General features: G+C 41.9%; 1 protein-coding gene across 2 annotated transcripts in view; it reads left to right on the forward strand.

Moving 5' to 3' along the window:
* Positions 1 to 16070, forward strand: part of grin2ab (glutamate receptor, ionotropic, N-methyl D-aspartate 2A, b) — a 191291-nt gene extending 175221 nt beyond the window's left edge. The window contains exons 16-21 of one of the 2 annotated variants that reach the window (XM_021308564.2): positions 3575 to 3762; positions 5838 to 6076; positions 8380 to 8563; positions 9281 to 9352; positions 10537 to 11317; positions 11411 to 16070. In XM_021308564.2, the coding sequence (XP_021164239.2) occupies positions 3575 to 3762; positions 5838 to 6076; positions 8380 to 8563; positions 9281 to 9352; positions 10537 to 11317; positions 11411 to 12404 (2458 nt within the window). In that variant the 3' untranslated portion in view covers positions 12405 to 16070. The remainder of the gene's footprint in view (positions 1 to 3574; positions 3763 to 5837; positions 6077 to 8379; positions 8564 to 9280; positions 9353 to 10536; positions 11318 to 11410) is intronic. The other variant, XM_012882477.3, reaches the window with a different exon arrangement.
* Positions 16071 to 16725: the final 655 nt, after the last annotated feature.

Here is a 16725-nt window from a genome sequence, read left to right on the forward strand (position 1 = left end):
AGAGGATCTGTGATGCTTTGGGCTTGTTTCACCCTCAAAGGAACTTGTTAGCGTGCATGGCATCATGAACTGTTTCAAATCCAGATGCAAGGTACACCTTGATAGGTTGCCGGTCCATCACAGAGCAACTTAACAAACGAGACAAAGAAACATGCACACATGCTCGCCGTTTAACCTAACAGTCATGTTGTTGAACTGTGGGAGGAAGCCAGAGTGCCCAGAGAGAAGCCATGCATGCAGAAAGACCAAAGGCAGGGATCCGAACTCAGAACCTTCTTGCTGCGAGGCATCAGTACTACCTACTGTGCAATAGATAGAAAATTGAAATAACATCTGGTGAACTATACCAGAGACCTGACAATGTTGAGCCATTGGTTATATTCAGGAGAATAAGGAGCTAAATGTGTGGTCAAATCAACATAGAAATGTGTCATATACACAGATCAGCCCACTGCCATGGTCATCTCCGTCTCTGGACCTAAATCCTAGAGTAACCTGAAGAGTGAGCTGAACAGAAGAGCACATAAGAGGGGACCCACAACTTGGAGTGATCTAGAGCATCGGTGACCAGTTTGTCAGGGGGCCATGCCTTACATGCTCCAGCTGTATCCCCTCTCCAACTGATCTGATTCAAAAGGCTGAATCGCCTCCTCTGCATTTTGAAAGGTCTGAGGAGGCCTTGTAATGATCTATTCATCTGAATCAAGGCTATTGAACCAGGGAAACATCTAAAACCCGGACACTATTGATCTAGAAAATGGTGCCAAGAGATTTGGTCAAAGATCTCTCTCTCTCTCTCGCTCTCTCTGTTGCCTCCAGACCTTTGAAATGTTATTGGAGAATCAGTACAGTTCTGTGCCAGCAAAGACACAGCAGATGGGTCTTATTCCATTCATATTTAATTTCCATGAGAAATATCAGCTCAGAGGAAAAAGTAGCACCCAAATGATCTGGCTGGCACTTTTATTGAGACCATTTTTAATCTACATAGTTCAATTTTACAACCAGTTGCAGAAGTTCAGAATATAGTCCACAGGTGTTTTTAATAAGTGTTTAAATCAATGTTGCTACGTAATAAAATTAAACAGTATTTTAAATTTCACAGGGTACTGTTAAGTTTTAGATATCTCAGACATATTGGGCCCTAGTTTCTGTTCTGTTAGGTTTTGGCTCAAGAGCTTTTAAAATGATGATCACCTGTTTCAGAGGTTATTGGCTGTTAAAGATTTAAAGTGTGTGAGTATTTCACCTCCTTCCTTCTCATATAATAAGCTTTTAATGTTTCTTCATTGCATGATTGAGGGAAAGCCTCCCTCACACGTGTTCTCTTCAGGGAGACCGTTAACAAAATATCAGAAGCAAAACATGTCCATCACGGCTGGGGCTTTATGTACCCAAACAGCCCACTACTCCCATTGGCTACAAATCAAAATATCACAGGGTAATCAAATTGTTAAGTTGAGGTTAGGCTTTCATTGAGTTTATTAGGACAGCGTCTTCTGAAAAGCATGGAGATTATACCCAAAGTCTGTAGGGATTGTTTTTACTGCCATTTTTTTCAGAATTCAAAAATACTTCAAAGTTCAATTCTCAGACAAAAAACACTTGTGTGAGAATTGGTTTTAGACTATTAAATTATATAGAACCCCCTTGATGGTTTACCACTCACATATCTGCTCTACAGGATGAGTTGCAAGCAATTAATAAGAATCACCGACTTCATTAGATTGTTTTAATTAATATATCGAAGAAGAATTATGTGATTGTAGCTCTATGGTAACAGTAGTAGAGTAGAATACTTTCCAAAAGTATTCATACTCTTTGATCCTTTCTATATTTTTTCAAGTTTGCAACTTTGTGCTCGTTTGTTTATTTGTGCACAGAGATGATCTTTTGCTTAGCTTAACTTTTGCTAAGGCTGGTGAAACACAGGGAAACAATGGTCCTAAAAGATACATTATCACCAGCTCTCTAAAGGCTAAAAAGATAAAACATTCACTACTTTAATAGTAGTATTACTATTGTTATTGTTGTTACAGAAAAAAACTTGCAAAATAAGCAGTTTTTTACAACCTGCCTTTTTGAGCTCTTCTGAGCTCAGTTTATGATTTTCAAGTTGACTATTGGAAGTTTATTGTCATTTTTTGCTTAAAGCTATCTCTAAATTTTCAGAGGTGCAATATTTATGTCTTTATTTATGTATTTACTTCTTTTTACTTTCATGTAAAAGTGTACATGTATGAGTGTGCATCTGTTTATGTGTTCTTATTTATTTTTGTTCCTAATTCATTGGTTTAGTGATGTAGCTTTCTCTCTGTTCATTGTTCTGAATTCTTCTGTGATCTAAATGTTTTTTAAAGACTATATTATTAAGCATAAGGAGTTAAAGGGTCTTTAGAATCTTATTTTGGCAAATTATTTTGACTAGGATTGAAAAAACAGCAGTCTAGTTGTGTATATTCTAATGCATGGATCATCAGCATGGTGCCTGTGTGCACCAGGTAGCCACCAAGGACCATAAATGGAGCCCTCAAGTCTGTTCATAAAATAGCACAACCCTCCAGTGAGCTGCATCTAAAATCCTATTTTATTTAGTTGCTATTCCTTTTTAATCATACTTGTATTTACATAGATTTAAAATGATAAATGCATTAAAAACATGTTTATATTACATAAACTTATGGTGAACTCTGACTCTTTTATTTCAAAGGTCAATACAGGGAGCCCTTTGTATGACACAGTATCAATGAAGTTGCTCTCAACTTCTAAAAAGTTGGTTACCCCTGTTCTGGAGAATAAAGATCATTACCATTATTGTGAGATTTCTAAAATTGCTTCTGACATCTCCGAATCCAGCATTTTCCATGACGAGACATAAGATGAAAACTCAAAAAGGCAAAATAGAGCAACTTTCTGCTTTCCTTTCAGCTTTCCTGTTATTTGCTGAATCTGCTCCCTCTTTCTCTCTTATGCAATCTGAATAAACTGCAGAGATGTCTCCATAGGTCATGGAAAATACAGCTTCCTTATAACTAGCTGCTCACATATCTGTGCTTCCCCTGACTTTGATTATATTGTCTCACTTATACCCAAAATAGCTAACTTTGAGCCTTCACTCAGTAGCAACATGCACACTAAAACGTGTCAAGTCAGAGAAACCAAGTAGTGCCTCGTATGGTGCATTCAGTGGCAGGTCATCAGTCAGGGTCCATCAAGCTTAAAATTGGATGATTACGACAACCAGTTGATTTTTTTGGTGGATCTTTGGTCTCCGTATGACATTTGAAATTTAATATTAAAAGATTATTCAAAATATATGGTTGATATGACTTATTTGGTATAATAATGTTTTTATTTGGACTGGAGAATGTCAAAAAATGTATTTAGTTCTAAAGTATGTCGCAAATTAAAAAAAATGTTTCACTTGAATAGTTTTTAGTATCAGTAATGTTTTCATGTCTAAAATAATGTCAGAAAATGTATCTCTTCAATGATTCCTAGCATATTCATGATGTCTTCAACCCACAGCCTTTAGTTATATGCTAAACTTAGACTGTTTTTTTTTTAATCACAGAAAGCTGGACGCCTTTATTTATGACGCTGCAGTCTTGAACTACATGGCGGGCAGAGACGACGGCTGTAAGCTGGTGACCATCGGCAGCGGTTACATCTTTGCCACCACAGGTTACGGGATCGCCCTACAGAAAGGATCCTATTGGAAACGTCACGTCGATCTGGCCATACTTAGCATCATAGGAGACGGTAAGATGTTTGCTCTCGCATTAGATTTGCAGAGTTTTGCAGGTCTTTAAAGGGAACAGTTTTCCTGTTTTGTTTTTTTTTCTCCTACCAAAAACAATCTCGTTCTCCTCCATTCCCCTTTTAGAAAGCTATCAGTGGCTAGTCTTAACACACCATTTCATCATCATTACTCTGTGTGTGTGTGTGTGTGTGTGTGTGTGTGTGTGTGTGTGTGTGTGTGTGTGTGTGTGTGTGTGTGTGTGTGTGTGTGTGTGTGTGTGTGTGTGTGTGTGTGTGTGTGTGTCCACCACCGTATCCTGATATGTTTACTCCCCCAGATTGTTCGGAATAATAAGCCAGGAGATGCTGCAAATGGAAGAAGGAGAATGAGCCAGACAGAAAGCAAACCACTAAAGCGCTTTGCCTTCGAACCGACCTTTTTATCCAGGCCAAACACCTTTACGCCTGAGCATACACACAAGGACCCCGATAATAATTCCTCCCATCTTTTGTTATCACTCCATCACTATCAAATCTTACCCCCCACCCACCCGTTGCAACCACTGCGTTCTTAATCCGTCAACTGTTCACATCATGATTTACTTTGTGATAAACATCTAAAGGATAGAAATTAATCAAACTGAAAACTAGAGAGGTGCAAAACAGGCTTTACATGAGAAATGTGTGTTTTTGATACTTAGAGACAGAGGGTATGTACAGAGCAATTTTAAAAACCTACAGATATGATATACAGATTTCAAAAAAGCACGCCCAGAAGGAAGCTACTAATTCTGTTTTGTGTGAATTTGGCACAAGAACCAAGCTGATCATATGACACTAGTAAACACGGCAGTGTAGCGACTTTTCACAAATTTCAGCAGAGATTCTGAAGACTTCAGGCTGCATTTAAGATGCAAGAGGTTCAGCCTTATGTGTTTGAGCTACAGCGGGAATCTAATACCCCCAACACCAAGCGCTGATGGTTCCAGCTTTGGATGGTGAAGCTAAAGTAAATGTTGACACATGTGGCCGTTGCAGTACAGAATACATAAAAACGCCTTTGCGGGAGGAAATTGATTTAAAGCATGCAAATAAAGGGAAAATGAACAATAAAAAATAAAAATGAAGGTACCCAAAAGAACTCTGATCAATTGCCCTAACCCCTTTTGTGAAGTCACCAGATTGATTAATGAATAATTTTAAATGTGCTCTGCTATACTAAAGATATTTGCTCAAACAGCTGTAAAATGTAAGGTTTACGTTGTTTTAGTCACTAAATTCTAACATCCCTTAATGTTTTTCCTCATCTGAGCTGCTGCTACCTCCTGAACTTGATTAAATATTGTGATATAAATGAGATAAATGACACAATAAAATTCCAAGTTTTTTAATGTTACTTGAGCATTTGGTTTCTTTACACTAGATCGGTTAAGAAAGACAAAACAAAAAGGCCCATTTGTTTTAATATCTGACTAAAGCATACAAATGAATAGTTGATGGCAAAAAAAAACACAAAGTAAAAACTATGCTTTACTAAAATGTTACTGCTGAGATTAGAGAACATTGTGCAGGACCTTTTGGTGTCATTGAAAAGGGTATGATAAATAATGATTAATAGATAATGACAGAGGAAAGAGTCCTATGGTTTGGTAAATTGTAGTAGTTCAATCTGAGAGAAAAAAAAGCAATAATTTAAAAGCAGTGTAAAGTTCCTTTCTTATTATTTTGACAGTATAAGAGTAGCTTGTGAGTGAGCGTACAAAGTGGGTTATTTTTTAAAATATGCTCCAAACTGACGTGTAATATTTGTATTTAAAGATGACATTATTTTTACATTTTGGGACAATTAGATATTAGATAAGTCCTAAAATGCTAAAAACAGGAAAAACTAAAAACATTTTTGGGTATTGTATCCCTTTACCTCTTTTCCTTTCCTTCATCTTCTTTGCTTTCATATGTTAGAGCGTCTTCTTTTTCCCCTGCTATTCTTTCTGTCTGTCCTCTGATTCTTTTTATTTTCCCCTTCTTCACATTTCTGTCCCAGCTCTTTTTGTGATTTCATTTTAAGACGCTTTGTTTCTCTACCTTGCCAACAGGTGAGATGGAGGAGTTGGAGGCACAGTGGCTGACTGGGATCTGCCATAATGAAAAGAACGAGGTGATGTCCAGTCAGCTGGATGTGGACAACATGGCGGGGGTCTTCTATATGCTGGCCACAGCCATGGGCCTCTCCATCCTCACCTTCATCTCGGAGCACCTCTTCTATTGGAGGCTGAGATACTGCTTCACCGGCGTCTGCTCCGGCAGGCCGGGCATGCTCTTCACTATCAGCAGGGTGAGAGGAAAATGAAACACATATAATAACATTTTTTCCCACTGCTGGAGCCATTTCTCCAGAATTTACCTTGAAATGTGACAGCTTCAGATTCAGTTTTGATTTATAGTGGACTGGTGGTCACCACCTTTGTTGCTGTTTGAATTTGGGGCGGTGAAAGCCATTTATTTGCCAAACTCCCTCTCTCTGTGTGAGTGCGTGTGTGTTGTAAAGAGGGGAATAATTTTATTACAGAGTCCAGCTGAGACCAAAACGAATTTGCTGCTGCGCAGGCTGGACAGCAGTGAAAAGAAATCCAGCTATATGTGTAAACTCACTGACCACTTTGTTAGGTACACCTTGCTAGAAATGGGTTGGACCCCCTATTGCCTTCAGATCCCCCTTTCTTCTTTGTGGCATAGATTTAAAAAGGAGTCATGATGGCATCGAGCAGTTGCTGCAGATTTGTAGGCTGAACATACAGGATGCAAATCTACTACATCTTAAAGTTACCCTACTAGATTGCAATCTTGAGGCCATTTGAACCCATTATCAGTTTGTGATTATTTCAGCTGTGTAAAGAGGTGCATTATCCTCCTGTAGATGCCTTATATTGTAATCATTACGGATGGACATGGCCAGCAACAGTAATCAGGTAGGCCTTGGCATTCAAACAATACTCAGCTGGGGCTCAGATTGTAGCCAGAAAATATCCCCCGAACCATTACCCCTCCACCTACCAGACTGAACATTTATCCACCGCTCGCTGGATCCATGCTTTCATGTTTACATCAGTTTCTGATGTTACCATTTCAATGTTGCAGCTGACTCACCAGACCAGGCAAGACTTTTCCAAACTGTAATTGTTCAATTTGGGTAAGCCTGTTCAAATGGTAGAATCAGTTTCCTGTTCATAGCTAACAGGAGAGCCTTCCAGTGTGGGAGGTTTCCTGCCGTCATAGCCCATCTGCCTCAAAGTTTAACCTGCCGATTGTTCCAAGATGGTATCTTAGTTGTAACGAGTGGTTATTGGAGCTACTGTTGTCTTTGTATTATCTCCAACTAGTCATGGCCTTTGCAGTCTAACCTTTTACGTCAACAAAATGTTTTTTTTTCTGAACACAGCTCCTGCTCACAGTTTATTGTCTACTTCTCAGACCATTTTCTGTCAACCTGAGCCTTGACGATATGGGAAAATATCAGCAGATCTGCCATTTGCAAAATGCTCAGACAAGCCTTCCTGGCACCAACTAATGTTTAAAGTCAAACTTTTTTTGTTCTTCACTCTGATGCTTGGTTTGAATTCAATGAAGTTATCTTCACCGTGTCTAGATGCCGGAACGCTTTGAGTTGCTGCCTTGTGATTGGATGAAATGCTGTCTGTGTTTAAAAGCAATGGTAGTGAGTGTATAGCAGGGAAAGGGTTAGATGGATGGGAAACAACACTTAGATAATGTGGAGAGGAATGCAGTCTGTCCAAATCATTTTCCATTATATGTTTTCTTTCACACTACATTTTTCTTTTTATATAGCTTTTTTGGACCGAAAAAATACTTTTTTTGACTCGAATGCCAGACTCCTCCAGGCAGTGCAGGAACTCTGCAGAAGGCTTATTTTTCCTGTGTTCTCACACACTCACTTATTCACAAGTTGGTCTCACAAGTTTAAAATTGCTGCACGTATGCAAGTCCCATAAGCTGATGTGACCACAGATGGACCGGTTGAGGCGCACGCATACAGACCTTAATGTACACACAAAACACAAATGGGCACACCAAGAACGTCCACTTTTACATTATTCATATTTGATGCCTCTGTCTCAGGCAGGGCTTTTATTCCAGACGAGCAGCATTTCACACATTAAGTGTCTTACAAAAAAAAAAAAAAAAACTGTGTGCAATGTGTCAGTCTCTCTGCTTGCACATGCTGCTTGAGCAGCGGTGCTGGAGGTTAAGTGACTGTAGGAAGAACATCTCCTTGCACTCAGAGGCCCCCCTCCGGTGACATCATCGCCTAAATTTAATTTCCGAGCACCTCGGTAAGCAATTCATCTAAAAAAGTGGTGATTATCTCCCTTAGCCACGTTACAAAACAAAATAAGGTTAAAGTTTGTGGTAAACCCACTTAAGAGATGAAGTAGGGGTCTCTATTATTTCTCTTTCCAAGGAAATTAGTCTTGTGCGTGTTAGAAATTATTTTTATGAAGTCACTGGTTTGTGAATCACTTTTACTTTTCAATTATCTCTCTTATCTCATTCTGCCTCTGCCCCCAATTTCCTCACCTTCCTTCTCCTCTTTAATTTCCTCTCCTGTGCTCCTCTCAGGGTATATGGAGCTGTATCCACGGCGTTCACATCGATATGAAGAAGAAGGCACCCGAGCTGGACTTCAGTCCTCAAGCCAACATGCTGCACTTGCTCAAATCTGCCAAGTCCATTGCCATGTCGTCACCCAAACGCAACACCGTCCTCCTGCAGCCCGGCATCCTAGACATGATGTCAGGGAAAGGTACTGCACTACCTTTCTATGCAGTGCCTTGTAAACCCCTGAAGGTTGTTCACGTTTTGTCCCACTGCAACCCCCAAAACTTCAATGCCTTTTTTATTTGAATTCATTTAATGTGATATTACCAACACAAAGTAGCACATAATAGCAAAGTGGAAGAAAAAGATATGTGGTATCCAAAGCTGTTAACAAATAATACTCTGAAAAGTGTGTTGTGCATTCTCATTCGCCCTCCTGAGAAAACACCTTTCACTGCAATTACAGCTGCAACTCTTTTGGGTATGTGTCCACTAGCTTGGCAGAGACTGAAATATTTGCCAATTCCTCTTGGAAAAGGTCTAAAGCTCCAACTCAGTCAAACTGGATGGAAAGCGTCTGTGGACATACATTTTAAAGTCTTACCAGAGAGTCAGATTTCGGTGTAGGTCTGAACTTTGGGCCATTCTGACACATGTATACATGTGCTCATCTAAACCACACCATTGCAGCTTTGGTTGTACGTTTATGGTGCACATTTATTTGAACCTGAGTATACTATGTTGTAAATGTGTCCTTACTGTACAGTCTCTTGTTTCATTTTTGTTTTCATATATCAATTTTGTGTGAATCTGCATGCTTCCATTTGTCTATCACTTTGATGCTGGTACACCTGAATTTCCCCTCTAAGGGACAATACAGGATATTTAGTTTCTGGAAGGTGAATTTCTGCCCCAATTTCAGGTCCAGCTCCTTTCATCATCCCATCAACCCTGAACAGCTTCCCTGTCGCTGCTGAAGAAAAGCATCACCACGGTATGATGCTGCCACCACCATGTTCCCCCATGGGGATGTTGTATTAAGGTTAATATTGTAGCGTTAGCTCTACATCATACATACAGTTTTGCTCATAAGCAGAGGAGGTTAAACTTTGCTCCAATCGGAGGAGAGCTTCTTCTTCCACATGTTTAGTGTGCCCCACACATGGCTTGTACCCACGGGACTTCGAATGGCGTTCATCCAACAATGACTTTCTGTCACTGTTCCATAAATGGCAGATCTGTCAAGTGCACAACTATCAGGTGTCATGTCACGAGATTCTCCCACCTGAGCTGTGGATTTCAGCAGATTCCCCAAAGTTACCAGGGACCTCTTGGCAGCTTTATTGTTCTGCTCGTCCGTTCTGTCAGTCTATATGGATGGCCATGTCTTAGTGTCTTTTTATTTGCATCATACTCTGTCCATGTTCATGTAATAAAGTAAGCATTGTATTGAAATTAGATTTTTAAGGTTTTATATAATGCTTTTTTTAACCTGACCCTGCTTTAAACAGCCTCACAACTTTATCCTGTACCTCTCAGGTGAGATCCTGGTCGCCAAATCTCTGAGGCCTTCACAGCTGGACTTTACGATGTCAATAAATGGCTTTTTTGCTCTAATAATCTATTTTCTATTTATCTGTTTATTTATTTATTTATTGCACTGGATTTTAAATAGAGGTATTAGACATTTCACTGTGCATATTTTGGGATTTTTTTTATTTTATTTACAATTTTGAAGATAATATATTTTCCACTTCATAATCATACAAATACTTTGTGTTGGTCAGTCACTTACAATCCTTATAACATACTTTTAAGTTAGTGACTGGAAGGAGACAAAAAAAAAAGCTCAAGATTCATAACTGCTTTTAAAAAAACACTGATGCAGAATAACCTCTTTATGTTCAATGAGATCGTTCACACTAAATAGGTTTATTCAGGCTTTTATATAATCTACGCTTAGCACATGTAAAGGGGACATCTTTCTCCTTGCGTTGGTGTCCAGGCTGTTATCAGATGGGCATTCGTGTCCAACCATGTCTCATGATTAGAAAAGTAATAGACGGTGCGCTCTGCATGCCAAGGTAATAGATAATGTACCGTCTAACTGGTGAAGCGTTCATGCAACCATCCCACTGTTGTATCTGCTGTCTGAGAGCATGTCTTCTTGTCTCCTAGGTAACTCGCTCCACAGTCTGCCTCAGAAGGGTCCTGGTCTCTATAGCAACGCTTCGGGTCCACAGGCTTTCCTGTCGTTGTCTGGGCGACATAAAAACCACCTCAACAATGCTGCACCGTTTCCCGGCCAGCAAAAGACCCCCACCCTCCAGACCAGTCCCAACAAGCCCCAGCTGTCGATCACCAACGACAACGGCAAGAACCGCCTGGCCGGGCCTGCCGGGCCTGCCGCTCCCGCGTCAAAGCCGCGAGCCCTGTGGAAGAAAAGCGTGGAGACGCTGAAGACTCAGCCGAGTGTCGTGTCTCCAGGAGCCCCGAGCCCCACCCCGGCTTCAGGGAGCGGACCTCCGCAGATGAAGAGCCAGCGGTACCTGCCAGAGGAGCCGCTACACTCGGACATGTCAGAGTGTTCCAGTCGGCCGCCGTCGCACAAAGATTCGGACTCCGTGGCTGCGAGGGGTGGATTTAAGCCAATCAATCAGCTGAGAAAGAGGGGTGGGGGTGGAGGTGGAGGAGGAGGAGGTGGCGGATCTAAGATCTACTCCATTGACTCCGACCAGGCCAGCCTCCAATCTGTTCCTCCGTACCAGAGAGACAGCCAGGGGGGAAGTGATGAGCACAGTTACCCCCCTGACCTCTTTCCACCTGACAGCACTTACTCACACCAGTCAGACGCACCCATCATGCAGCTGAGCGCCAGCCTCCTGCACCACAGTCACAGCGCCGAGGCCGACCTGCACTCCCTGAAGGACAAGAAATACAGCACCTACACACACAGCAGGTAGGGGGGGGGGTCCTCCCAAAACGAAAATATAAATGATTCGCTGGTTACTGTTGTCTCTTGTATAATCTGTATTTGTTTTACTTTATCTAGTGCAAAGGACAAATCTACAGGTTCATTCGAAGCTCCAGCTTCGGGTTCGGCGACCCAAGGCTCCAGGCCCGGTCACTGTCGCACCTGCCTGACCAAGCTTAGCGGTTACTCTGGCCTCTACACTGTTCGCTCACCGCAAGCCCGCTGCGACGCCTGTGCCCACCTGGGAAACCTGTATGACATCAGTGAAGACCACCTGCACTCGCACTACGCCCACACTCACCCACACAGCGGTGAAATGTTTACTCACTATCTTCCCCAGAGCGAGCTGGACCTGGTGGGGGAGGGGGACGGGCTCGTCAGCCACTTCGAGCCCACTCCATCCTCGCCGTCTCCTATGCCCACCTCCCCCTCCGCCCAGCACCTCCAGTTGAGCCGCCAGCACTCCTATGAGAACGTGCTTCCAGACGGTATTCCTGAGCGGCAGCCACAGTCTCATCACATGCGAGGACTAAGCCTGCCTGACAGGGATCGGGACAGGGAGCTGATCCTGGATGACGGGGCCTATGCCAACGTTCTCACAATGCGCTCCGACCGCCCATACAGCAGCCGCAGCCCGCCTTCTCCGTCCCCGTCCCACCACCACAGCCTGGACATCCCGATGCCTATGCCGCGACGCTCCAAGAGCCTCCTGCCGGATCGGCCATCACACAACCCCTTCCTGCATTCAGCCCCGGGCACAGCACAACGAGACTCTGCCTCCCAGGCTGCCACACGCATGGCGCAGAAAACTTCCTCGCACGAGCTCTATAAGCAAAGGATGCAGCTGTCGCTCACCCTCGGCAACCACGGCAGCCATCATGTCAACCAGCATGGAGGCCATGTCGACCAACAGGTGTTTTACCCTCAGCAGGAGCCTCCTGTGGTGGCCTACATGGTCCCACCTGCTGCCTCACAGCCAATGAGCTATGTGACAGCACCGCGAGCCTCGAGCGCAGGCGGCAACCGGCCCCGGCTGTACCGCCGCATGCCCAGCATCGAGTCTGATGTCTGAGAGTCACAAATAACACAATTCTACTCTCACCAAGCACACACGAACACGCAGGCACGCAAGGAGAAGGTGTGTGTGATTGGACCGGGCAGCTCTGTTTCCAAGCACATATGAAGACACACACACACACACACAGACACACACACTGGGGAAAGACTGCAAGCTCAGCAGTGGACTAAAGGGGTTAACGATGATACAGAGAAAAATAATTTCTTTATTAAACCCTTCTGCAGGGCAGAAAAGGGGCCACAGGGACACCTGGAGGCAAAGTTGCAAAACGAGTGGTGTGTGTGCGTGTCAGTGTGTGTACTAGCCAGAAGCTGTGGGCAACGGGGCGCAGGCTGACAATACTTCTAACTAGACAGATGGGACTCCTTGTGGAATAAGCAGGACACTGATCGCGGAATCCGGTGCCAACAGTGGGATCTGACACGAAACCAACAAAGTGTTAGGAAGACAGGCAAACCCATCCCAACCCTCCCCGAGACAAAGGGGTTGCAGAGGGTCCCTTTTATTCCTGAGAGTACACACAAACATACACATATACACATGTATCACCCCAACAGACACCACCCACCCACCCTTCCTCTCCGGGACTCTCCTGTTGCACTATGATTTCTCCTCCGGTCAACCTGTTTGTTGTCTGAGCCTCCAAACTGCACTGCCAGCATGGCTTAAAGAGTAGTCCACGACACTGAAGTAATCCTTGACTTGAATCGAAATTACCATCTATGTAAAAGACTGGAAGGCAGGCAGGCAGGTGGTCGGGACACTGATCTGAGAATAAAGCTCCTGCCTGCAGATGTACAAACGCTGGAACACACACACAAAAACTAAAAAAAAAAAAAAAAAAAAACATAAGAAAAACAGATTCTCTGTCTGTTTTTTTTTTAAGGGAAAGTTGAAACTTACCGACTGTTTGTTATTGTTGATGTCAGCTAATTGAACATTCCAAAAAAAAAGAAAAGTGGACCAAATGTGGCCACCAGAAGAAAATAAAAAAGCCTCTCAGGATGAGAGTGTGTGTTCCTGGGTTTCTAGATCTAACAGACAAAAGTGCAGCATCCTTGCTTCCTCTCTTAGCTAGCCTTCAGGTCTTACTGCATGCTTCCTACTGCCCTGTGTTACACTTAAACTCCTTATACAGGGTCATATATGCACACGCACTCACACCCGCACAAACACAAGGGACATGCACATCATGACATACACGCACATGTGCACATTCGCAGTAGTCTAGGATAGTAGAATAGGGTGGGTGTGTGAGTGTGTGTGTGAGGCTACGAGATAGCTTCTCTCTGTGCACTTTGTAGATTTTATACCCCCGCCACCCACACAGACGTTTGACCAAAAAACACTTTTGTACTGAAAAATATGAATATTCTCAGTCACTCGCTGGATAGATGTTTTCTTTTTCCTATTATTTCTCTTTAGCGTTGGGTTTTAGGGCACTGTGAAGGGCAAAGCTCTTCCAGAATCAAAGGTTTTATAGCGTTAGACAAAGGGTTACAGCATCATGCAAACAGTATACACAACACAAACACTTGCTCTTCCTTTCTTTACTTTTACGGAGCTCATCCCTCCTTTGAGTCATTTTCTGCTTCCCTCATCCGATTATTTCCGTTTATTCTCTCTATTTCTTCTTATTGCTCTTCCCCTGCTTACTGCTGTAGAGTAGATAAAGTATCAAAAGAGTAAAGTTCAGTCTTGGTGTTAAAAAAAAAAAGTCCACTTTTGCTGGAAATCACTTAATATCAGTAGTTGTGAGAACTCATCGGATACAGTACTGTCTCTCATAGGATGCAGTGTCCTTTTATAATACCTTTCTATGTAAAACAAAAGGACTTGCGGACTTTTTTTGATGTTTTCGTGGTGAATTTTTAGGCAGAGTGCATCGTCGGGTGCAGGTTTTTATCTCATTGAAATTATGGTCATAGCAGCTGGTACAGTATACTCGAGTGCCTCTCTGCCAGTGGGAGAGCTGTGTTGCGTCTCATCCCGGAAAGGTACGTGGCAAAGGCAGAGTTTGCAAAAAGGGACTCGTTTTAGAAGAAGCACCCAGCGCGCACACGATCACACACTCGACAGTCCGGCAATGTGCGTACGAGTGTTTTAGAAATCCATAACCTACTGAGCAAGGGCATTGATTTTTCAGCACAAGGATTTTGATGGAAACAGTACGTGATATCCCATTAGCAGAGTGTCTGTCTCTATTCTCTCTTTTGCTATTCTCCTTTCTCTCTCACACGAACAAACACACTCACTTATATACAGTACATAAAGGGCAACGAGGACACAGGACAGTTGTTTTTTTTTGTTTTGTTTTTTAAGAGAAAAGAAAATGTCGCTTTGATTGGTGAGCGCTGCCCCTATTTTGGTCATCTTAACAGGTTTGTTGTGAGTTATATGCACAATATCAGGTTGCAATATTATACTTCTGTACAGAGATTTCTTTTGTTTTATTTTAAATGTTAGAAAATGATTTCATTTGTTTGATTTGAATGGTGTTAAGTATCAAACTCATTTCAAATGCAACATGGCTTGTTTTTTTTTTTTTTTTTCAAATTCTGCTTTTAAAAATGAAAGGCATGTTTTAGATTCTTCTGTCATTTTCTTCCCCTCCCACCCCTTCCTCTGATGTGTTATAAGCTGGGACCTCACTGTACGGTCATCAGAAATGGGTCAACATCCTAGTTAACTATGTGGGTCAGCTAACCAGTTAACCAACTACGCATAGCTGAATCATGTTTGATGACTGTCCAGCCTGTGTGGTTTAAACACAACTCCCATCCCGCCCACTGTGTTCTCCTCCACCACGAGTCTGTGCTTTTCCACCTTGGAGCGTGTGTGTGTGTGTGTGTGTGTGTGTTCACATTGTGAAGGCATTTGTATAAAACAGAGGATGTATGTATTAGAGGTGACTTCGGGTTTGTGTGTGTGTGTGTGTGTGTGTATGTGTGTGTGCTTTTGGTATGCTCTTTCATCCTACATGCAACATCTGATCTGGCTATTATTATTCATGCAACACAATTACAGCAACAAACACACGCACATACACACACTGACATGTCTCTACTGTCATGTTAAAGAGAGCATGTTGAATGAGTTTTGCACATCCAACACCAAACACTTTTTTTCTTTTAGTCAACCCTTTACATTACATGATTTTTGTTTTGTTTTTTTGTTTTTTATCTCTTTTTTTTTTTTTTTTTTTTTTTTACTGCATGACGTGCTTGTGGTTTTAGTGGTACCTATTTTGCTGCAACATCTGATTTCTCCCTGAGTTTGGACCCTTGGGGCTTCACGCACCAACACGCGCCTTTCCACCCTGACTGTACTGACACACCTATCAGGTTCAGAGTCCCAAACGTTGCATTCTTCTGCTTGGGTCGTGAGCAGCACTGCACCTGGCTGGCTCTGGCACAATGTCAGCCACCGCGAGAAAGCCTTTGTAAGTATTTCAGACCCCGCTGAGATCTTAGTTTCAAACTCATTCCTCCAGTTCTGGGTGAAAGGGTGGTGTTGGTGTGTAGTCCTGCGAGTCTCTGCTGTGTATCAAACCTGTGTATAAGTTCAGGGGTTTCAAAGCTACTAGTTGTGTTGTAAATACTACCTTATCACTCAGTACCTCTGTACAATCTGTAAATAAGTAAAGGTTACATTTTTCTACTTGTCTGAGTCTTGTTGATTAATCACTCTTGCGCTGTCTTTCTCTCTTTCTCTCCATCCAACTTGCTGAGTAAAAACATGCTACTAACTTCTTAAAACTGTTTTCCTTTGCAACATTACTCGCTAATTCACTTGCTAAATTAAGTTAATTTCAACCTAATGTGGAAATGTATCTTATTTAATTTAATATATTATTATTAATATCTTCCCAACTGGTTAGCTTGCTAGATATTGTGCTAAATAGTCTTTTCAATTATTAAGGTTGCTATGCTAATTCTTCTTCTTTTTTAGCAATTAGCTTGCTAGTCTGTTTGTCGGTTCAGTTTATTTGAACTTTACAGTCCACCAAGACGGAATCCTTTTCATCTGATTTATTTTAATTGCTTTTAACCTATCTTTCCAGCTAGAAACCTTGATGCATTTTTGCCTATTTCTTGCCTAAATATCTTTTTAGCTATCTTGCTAGCTATATAGCTTTTTTATTTCTTTTTATTGAGACTAAAATGTTAAGTTGGATTTAAACAGTAAAAAAATATATTTAAACTGATTTAAATAAGCCATAAAACGAATTCTTTATTTAAGTTATTCTTTTTGTTTGTTTTTAAAAAAAACTTTAACAATCTTATTCTTTCATTGCTGAATTGCGATGACTATA

Source organism: Fundulus heteroclitus, chromosome 5 (genome assembly GCF_011125445.2).
Source record: "Fundulus heteroclitus isolate FHET01 chromosome 5, MU-UCD_Fhet_4.1, whole genome shotgun sequence".
NCBI classification, from domain to species: Eukaryota; Metazoa; Chordata; class Actinopteri; order Cyprinodontiformes; family Fundulidae; genus Fundulus; species Fundulus heteroclitus.